General features: G+C 31.4%; 1 protein-coding gene across 1 annotated transcript; it reads right to left on the reverse strand.

Moving 5' to 3' along the window:
• Positions 1-3,545: 3,545 nt before the first annotated feature.
• CYP78A9 (cytochrome p450 78a9) lies at positions 3,546-5,768 on the reverse strand. Its single transcript, XM_011040534.1, has 2 exons — positions 4,689-5,768; positions 3,546-4,459 (listed from the first exon to the last, which is right to left on the reverse strand). Exons 1-2 carry the CDS (start codon positions 5,655-5,657, stop codon positions 3,797-3,799), a joined length of 1,632 nt encoding a protein of 543 aa, XP_011038836.1. The 5' UTR covers positions 5,658-5,768; the 3' UTR covers positions 3,546-3,796.
• Between the last annotated feature and the right edge of the window lie 3,118 nt (positions 5,769-8,886).

The raw sequence follows: 8,886 nt of genomic DNA on the forward strand, positions 1-8,886 counted from the left end.
AATAAAATTCTAAAAAGGATTAGGATTTTTGTACTAGTTTTCTAGATTTGGCATCCTTTGCTTATTTATTGCTTGTCCAATGAAGGGGAGAGGGCGATGTTTGTTGTTGCTACTCTCGTAGATATGGAATTGAACATGTTCAACTTCGTTTGAATCATTTCCCTTTTCTTTTTTTCTTTTTTTTTCGCCGAGGAGTGATTAGTTAGAAGAACTATATTCACAAGTGAATATGATTTGATTGAATCAAACTTTGTATTGGGAGTTAGAATTCTTTTATGAAATTAAATCATTTAGACTTCCCTCATATATCGAATCAAGTCTACATATACACTAATCAAAACGGAAAACAACTATTATTAGCATCGTAGTCATCAACAGGGAGTAATGAAACAAAGTTCCCTTAATCCAGTGGCCAAGATGTCCACGAATGTTGGAACACGATACATATTTAAAGACTTGGAACCCTATTATCATACAAAGGCCGCCGTGCCCCGCTAGCACACAATCGGCAATGCGAATCTTGCTTGCTTGCTTGTATGTATGTGTGAATAATTAATGAAGCTGGAGGACAATTTGGATAATCTCATGATTAGTGACAAATTGCCTACATCATTACAATTTCTTAAGATCGATTACATTAAAAATATACGACTTACCAAAAAAAAATATAAAACTACTACTATATAAGTTATGAGTCCTGTCTAGCTGAGCTGTGCTTGTTATAACTGGAATCTTCAGTCCTTCCCTTTAAAATTCTTCAATTGACCCCGGAAAACGAAAGGTATACTTCCCTTTCCCCCCTAAAAGCTGTTTTTTTTTTTTTTGCAATCATACTTAACCCATAAAGCATGGGATGTTGCTCTCTTTCTCTTAGAAATGACATAGATAGTGTTTTTTTAAGAAAATTCCAGGGAAAAAGATAGATTTAACCCAACTATCATGTTTGTTCCAGTTAGATCCTCCACCTATCAATTTTCTTAATTGACTCTCCTTTTTATTTAGATTTTGATCAATTAATCCTCATTGTGATCTACAATAAACGATCCCTTAAATAGGCACATGATAGGCATATAGCTAGGTCACTCTACTAGCCAAATTGCGGTACAAATTTCGGATGTGTTTGCGTTTTTTTGTGATTTAAAGCTTATTTACATGACTATGAGATTTGATGTAAATTCTAAAATGTATCCGTTTGTAAGCAAGGTTTTGAGAGGAAATTTTTTTTTGCGAGGCCTGGTAGGAAGAGTGACTTTACATGTCTATTGAACATGTCATTGGCTATAAATCACGGCTGACTTGATTGATCAAGAGTTGGATGTGGGTGGGAGACTCAATTCGGACAATCAATAGATGGACGACTCAATTGGAACATGTGAGATAGTTTGAGGATAAATTTGTCCTTTACTCAAGTTTTTAATCTGATTCCTAAGAAGTATATATAAAGTTATCCACTTTCATCTTTTTAAAAAAAGGGGTGTGTGTATCCTTAAAAAATTATTGCATTCTTAAAAATAAATGATCTCATTCTTCCATTATTTTTGTATATAAACACCATCTAAAACTTATAATTTTTTTTATTTTGTCAGTTAACCATATACAATTTTGAATTTCATATAGTTTGAGTAATGGAGAAGTGTTTTGAACCACCCCTAAAATCAATTTTTCTTTCAAAATATCAAATGAACCACAGATCGAAGCAGAGGGGCTTACCAAGGGTTCCACTTCCTCATGATCAACGGCAGCATGATTTCATCCCACCATTTGTAAAACAATGAAGAAAACTAGAACCTACAGAAAGACAAACCAAAGAAGGGGAGGGGAGAGAGTAAATCCTTCTCATTTTCAAGAATTAATTAAAAATTGAAATTATATAGATTGATAGTTAATTTTTAGATTTATCAAAGAACACAAATTGACTAGTATTGTTGTTAAAAAAAACTCCAAAACTGAACTATTAAAATTTTTAGATTTATTAAAGAACACAAATTGACTAGTATTGTTGTTAAAAAAAACTTCAAAACTAGTACTATTAAAAGTTTTAGATTTATAAAAAAAAATTAATTAATATTTATCTAATAATTTATTTGTAAGAAATTTGTGGACAAACTCATAACAAAAAAAAACTTCAAAACTAGTACTATTAAAATTTTTAGATTTATCAAAAAAAAATTAATTAGTATTTATCTAATAATTCATTTGTAAGAAATTTGTTGACAAACTCATAAACAGAAACAATCTATTAAAAAAATTTGCATTGTAATTTCTAATTCATTGATGAGTTTATCAGTAATAATTTTACAAATAAATTTATTAATAGAAAAAAAGTACAAATAATAATAAGAATTTGAAGTAATTAATCTTTTTAATCTATTTATAACTTAAAAAACTCTTCTTCTTTTTTCTATTTCTCTCATGGGATTTTTTAAAAAAAAAAATCATATTTGACTAAATTTTTTAGCAAGGTTTATCTTGATAATAATCATATAATGAAATTGGCTCATTTAATGATCAATATCATGAAGTTTTTTAATAAATTGACTAGACGAGGTTAATCTAAGAATTATTTTTAAATTATTGGAGGTTAATTAATTAGTAAAGTTAAGAAATTGGTGTGCAATGGATAGAAACACCAAATTCAATGTCACATCTAAATGTTGGATAAATGATTTAAATATTTCTCAAACCCCTAAAACATCTTACTTATAAGGCAGCATGCCATGAAAAACTGGAAAAATAAATATTTTATAATATGGCTGCGGGGGAGATTCATCCGCAGCCACAAATAATAATATTTGATAAGATAAAAAAAATAATGAGCTTCTTCTTGTAAATAATAAAATTTATGAATAGTGGAGCACGCTCTACTATTCATGTGAATAGTGGAGAATAATTCTATTATTCTCGTCAAATCAATTCGGTTCAAAGTTATTAAACCAGGTCTGACCAAACAAAATAAAAAAATATTTTTAATTATGTTTTATTAAAAAATTAGTGTTAAATATTATTTAATAACAATACATAAATTAGACAAAGATCACTTGATGATGTAGCATTTACAAAATTTAATAACAACCTCAATTTTATTTCTAATTATATTTTACCTGGTGTTGTTGCGTTCTTAAGAAATTTGTGAAAAATATAGTTTTTATCGAATGTATTTTATATATAATAATATTGTAAATCGTTTAATAGAACAAAATTTTTTTTATATAAAGTAATATTTATTTCATGATGTAATAGTAACAGTTAAATCTATATTATTTAAATTAAAAATCATTATATATTAATATAAATTTTTAAAAATTATTTTATAATCTCAATTTCAAAAATATTTTTAACCAAACATATTAAATTATATTTTAGTTAACTTTAATGCTAACCATAATTTTAATTAAATATATATTTTTATAAATTAATTACAACTAAAAATAATTTTATAAAATAATTTTTTTAAAATCACAATCACAGAAACAACTCTAATACAGAGAGATTTAAGTAATTTTATAAACTAAATAACGAGGAACCATACATGATAGCTCTTGAGAGACATTGAGAAACTCGGAACTCCTTTTTCATTTTCACTCGTATTTACACCAGTTGAAACATGTCACGATATATTTATATATAAAAAAGAGACACAATAGTTGATACTGGACTGTCAAGTTTAAAAACCGACCCCCAAGAGACAGGCTAAAGATAACATGATCATATGGTGGATCAAGGGTTAAGATTTGTAAACCCCGTCACCAAGTACTTGTTTCTTTCTTTTCTTTTTTTTAAGATCCACACTAGACATCTAGGACGTAGTTCTCTGTATACCTAGTACAGAGGGCTTGTGGGAGGAACGCCTGGGCCGCACTTTAACGGTCAATGGATTCGCCATCTCACAGGACAGTCGCAACACTTCTGATAGGTCAACGTTGCTTTCATCACCCGGCACCCATTCATACTCGTGTAACAGTGATGCAACCCAAAAGGTCACCGTGGTTATGCCCAATGTCTTTCCAGGGCAAGTCCGCCTACCGGAACCAAACGGAGCAAGCCTCAGATCCGAGCCGAGAACAGAAAACTCCAACACATCCTCCTCAGTCACGACGAATCTCTCGGGCATAAATTCAAGTGGGTCCTCCCAAAACTCTGGGTCCCTTGAAATGGCCCACATGTTAACCATTGCTGTGGTCCCTTTCGGCACGTGATACCCATCAATGGTTGTATCGGTGATGGCTAGCCTGGCCCACGAGAGAAGTGGGCCAGGTGGGTGTAGCCTCAACACTTCCTTCACCACTGCCTGGAGATACACCATGGCCGTGATATCAGATTCAACAACGGCCCTTGATCTTCCAACAACTTTGCAAAGCTCATCGTGGACCTTTGATTGAACATCAGGATGAAGCACCATTCTCGCTAGAATCCACTCAATCAAAACCGCCACTGTATCAGTCCCTCTGAAAATCATTTCCTACACAGAGAGAAAGTGAAACCCAGCAATGTTAGTTAGTCCAAACGTACAACAACATAGTACAAGATAGAAATAAAAGCATTAATTGCTTGCCGCTCAGAATAATTTATATGTATGTACATCCACGAACACACATAACAATAATAAGTTACGTATCTGGGACAAAAATATTATATTAAGATTCATGTGTGATGTGTGTCTATGCGCGCGCGCGCCTCTGCTTGCTTACCCAAAGGACGGCAATCATATCGGAGTCCGATAATTTATCGTGGCCTTGGAGAGACAACAAAACATCAACGAAATCTGGGTTTTCACTTCTGGTTAGAGCTCTGTGTTCAGCTATAATTCGGCTGACAAACCGGTTCACTTTCGGCACGAGATTTGAGCATCTGAACCGGATTTTTTGAGGGTCAAAATCTGCCAGCCAAGGAAGGTGGTCACTCCAGTTAAGTGTACCCAATAAATCGTACCCCTCTTCAACTAGAGCTCTTAGCTCTTCAACTTCATTATTAAATGAATCCAACTTATATTGGCGTCCAAAAACTGAACACATCATGTTGTTAAGCGAAGCTCTTTTAAGGACCCCACGAACGCTGAAACTGCTCTTTTCTCGGTCATTGAACGTTGACACCATTTGAGAAGCAATTTGGAGCCTTTGAGACTCGGCAGCTTTGATTTGCTTGGGGCAGAAAAGGTGTGTAGAAGCTATTTTTCTAAGGGTTCGCCAGTAAACACCATAAGGAGCGAACCCGATTGCTCTATTGAACATTAGGCTATAAGCAGATTCTTTAACTGGACGATCTGCAAACACCGAACTGTTCAGTATTTCTTTAGCCACATCAGGATTGCATGTCACGATAACACGAGTATCACCAAGGCTAAACGCCATGAGCCTCCTGGCTTTGCATGCAACTGCAGCCGCTGCAATCTTGTGATGTGCTAAGGAGGTCATAAGCTTCATGCTGCCGGTAATGGGCAATCCCCTGGGACCTGGAATTGGATTAGAAATTGTGAAGGAAGTATTTTTGAGTTTATATTTTCCCCAGGCTGGACCACCAGGGTATGCCCAGTAAATCAGGGTAACAACTATCCAGGCTAAAACAATGATCAAAAGTGACCATGCAATATTTTCTTGTGTAAAGGCTCTGCATTTGGAGGCCAAAGCAAAGATCCAGAAGCTATCTATGTCGGTTCTCATGGTGGGCTAGGTTAATTGGAATTTTGAAGATTGAGGAGAGGCTACACAAATACAGCGTGAATTTTATGTTTTCCCCGCTGACAAGAAAAGAAAGTGGCTTCTGATTTTTGGGCTGAATGGAAATGCTTGGTTGGTGTCCATATATATAGAGTGGTGAGCGATAAGGCTATTAATTAACAATAACAAGAATCCTAAAACGAAATGGTTTTCATATGTGGCAAGTTTTGTAATTTTTTTCAACTTTCTTTGGCTGCTTTCAAGTGACGTTTTCATTATTTTCTCATTTTCTTTTCTTTTTTTTCCTTAAAGTTTTGATTTTTTAATTTCATTCATTCATGTTATTTTTTCAGTTTTTTTCTTTCAAAAATTTCTTTCTCCTAGCGTGTTAATTTGGGCATTGATTTTGTAATGTTGAACTATAACTTTTATTAAAAATAACAATTAACAAAATAAAAATTAAAGTTTACATTAAAAAAAAAATAGAATCCCCTTTAATATTTTTAAAAGGTTAGATGAAGAAAATGAACAAAAAAAAATCCTTAGAGCCACTCTTTCCACCAAATGTCATTGTGGTAGGAAGATCTTATTAAAACCTTTCTAACGGCTTTAGGGATGGTCGTCATTGGAACTTAGAGAAGTCACGTATGCCATCGTAATGTGATGGCCCTCCTCACACTCTATTGCATCTGTTACACATGCCAAAAAAATTCATTCTATTTAGCCTTTAATTCTCTAATATCTTCTCATTTTAGATTATGATTCATTAATAACTCTTACACTAGGCCTAATTTGGGAGAGACGATAATACGAGAAAAAAAAAACCTAATAATCCTCAAGAGCAACCCGAACAAACATGATAGGAGAGCAAAAATATAGTAATGCCTTAAAAAAAATATTGGTGTGTATGCTCATGTTTAACTATCATATTTATATGTTTTAAAATACCACCAAGTGTCATCAATTGTATAAGAAAAAAGGACGTCCAAACATTTTACAACCTAGACTAGGTAAAGAATTGGTCAAAAGGTTTCAAGTTTGCCCACTTAACTTGGTTTAATAACAATTTTAAATAGTTCCTTTGTGACTTTGATTTTTTTTTTTTTTTTCTACTAAAAAAACTAGCTTAATAAGCAACGTAAAATAAGAAACAATCCAGTGTATGAAGATACATTTTTGTCTCAATAAACTCCTTTTGATCTATATATCCATAACATATCTCATTGAAACTTATAATTTATAGTTTTCAACAAATATGATAGAAAAAAAGTGTTGAATTAATTCCAAACATAATTAAAATTTAAAATTATGCCTATATCTTTAGTTGAAGAACTAGTGCTTGTACTCCTTTTAACTCTGAACGAATAAAAATATTTTTTATATACATCTTTGTCAATATGTTGTATTCATGTGTATTTTAATTTGATAAGAAATTATTAGATAGATTTAGTCTATTACAACCAGAAAATTAGCAAATAAAAATGAAATTACCAACGACAATAATTGTTTTGGTAAATTGTCGGGTAATTTACCGATGGAATATGTCCTTGTACACTGACAGAAATACAGTGGAAAAATAAGAAATGAAAAAGAAAAAGGAAAAAAATAATATATCATTGTTACAATTGGTGTTGGTACTGAAGTAAACTTGTCACTAATATTTGCTGCTAAACTTATCAGTCATATTTAGGTTATGAACTAGTGAGAGACCCTCCCTCTCCTCATTTCTCATTTATTCTTCTTCTTTTTTTATTTTTCACTATAAATAACAACAAACCCCCCTTTTATTTTACCACAAATCAAACTTTCATCACCATAAATCTAGCAAATCCAACATCAATTTGTCAGCATCTCTATTCTAGTTCAATTTCTTTTTAGGATTTCACTTATCAAGTAAGCAAAACCATCAATTTTTTGTTTTAACTCATTTTTATTTTTATTTTGATGCAATATATGTAGTTTTTTTATTTGTTTACTTGTTTTATAGTTTTGTTCCATGGAAATTTATTTTATGAATGTATGATTTGTACATGTTAGGACTTGTTTGAGATTTTAAAAAATTATATTTGTTTGTAATTTGATGAAATTAATTTTGATTTTGTGACTTTAGCGTTTTGTAATGTACCTTATTTAATACATTTGTTTTACATTTTGTCAATTTTATTATTAAATTAGAAATTTTGGAAAATATAGAGGAATTTTATTTTTTGTAGAATGATTTAAGGTACTATTAAAATAAATTAAATAAGTTTGAGTTAAACCAATGTTAGCTGATTTATTTAGTTCACATAATTAAATAATACATGTTATCATCAATATTCTATATAGATTTGATATAAATAATGAATAATCATTCTAGAATGTATGAAGTTTCACCTGAAAAGTTATGCAGGATGGATTATTGTAATGAGATATAGGTTTGATATAAATAATGAATAATCATTCTAAAATGTATGAAGTTTCACCTGAAAGGTTATGCAGGATGGATTATTGTAATGAGATTATGGTTTTATTAATTATGCACTATCTAATTTGATGTTGCTAAAGTTATGATAAAACTCATTGGCCTAAGATACCAAAAAATTAATATTTTTCTAAAATGTTATGATTAGTACTTAAAAGTGTATTTTTATCAAGGTTTTATTCATTATTTTTACACTTGAAGTATCAATAACTCCTTAACTAAAGTATGTTTTATAACAATATATCTAATAATATAAGATAACTTTAATTTATGGTAAATATTCATTTTAAATATAGGCCTATCACATAAATGAAAGGATTGATTGATGAATTTAAGAACTGAAATTGAAAGGACAAAGAGACAGCCAAACTTAGAAAAGAGATGTCTGTGTAGTCCAAATCAGAACACTGTTCGGTAGTTGAGTCATATCTAGAGCTGTAAATCTCAGATTTATGTCTACTTTATATGGATGGAAAGCTAAGGCATAGACCTACAACTTTTATATGGAACCCAAGATTTAAAAAGGTCATTTTCAAGTCCAAATTGTAGCAACAACAAAGAAGTTCGAATCTGTCCTCCAGTCTGAGCACTGTTCAGTATTTGGCCCATATCTTGAGTTCAGTATTTGACCCATATCTTGAGTTCTAGAGGTCTAAATGACTTTAATTTTTTTACACAAGAAAGTTGATATAGTTTCCGACAACTTTCATGTTTTCAAGTGGTTCTAATTTTGACGTTATCAATGATGTTTTGGGCAGACAAAAGAAG

The sequence above is a fragment of the Populus euphratica genome, unplaced genomic scaffold, assembly GCF_000495115.2.
Source record: "Populus euphratica unplaced genomic scaffold, PopEup_1.0 scaffold2.1, whole genome shotgun sequence".
NCBI lineage: Eukaryota > Viridiplantae > Streptophyta > Magnoliopsida > Malpighiales > Salicaceae > Populus > Populus euphratica.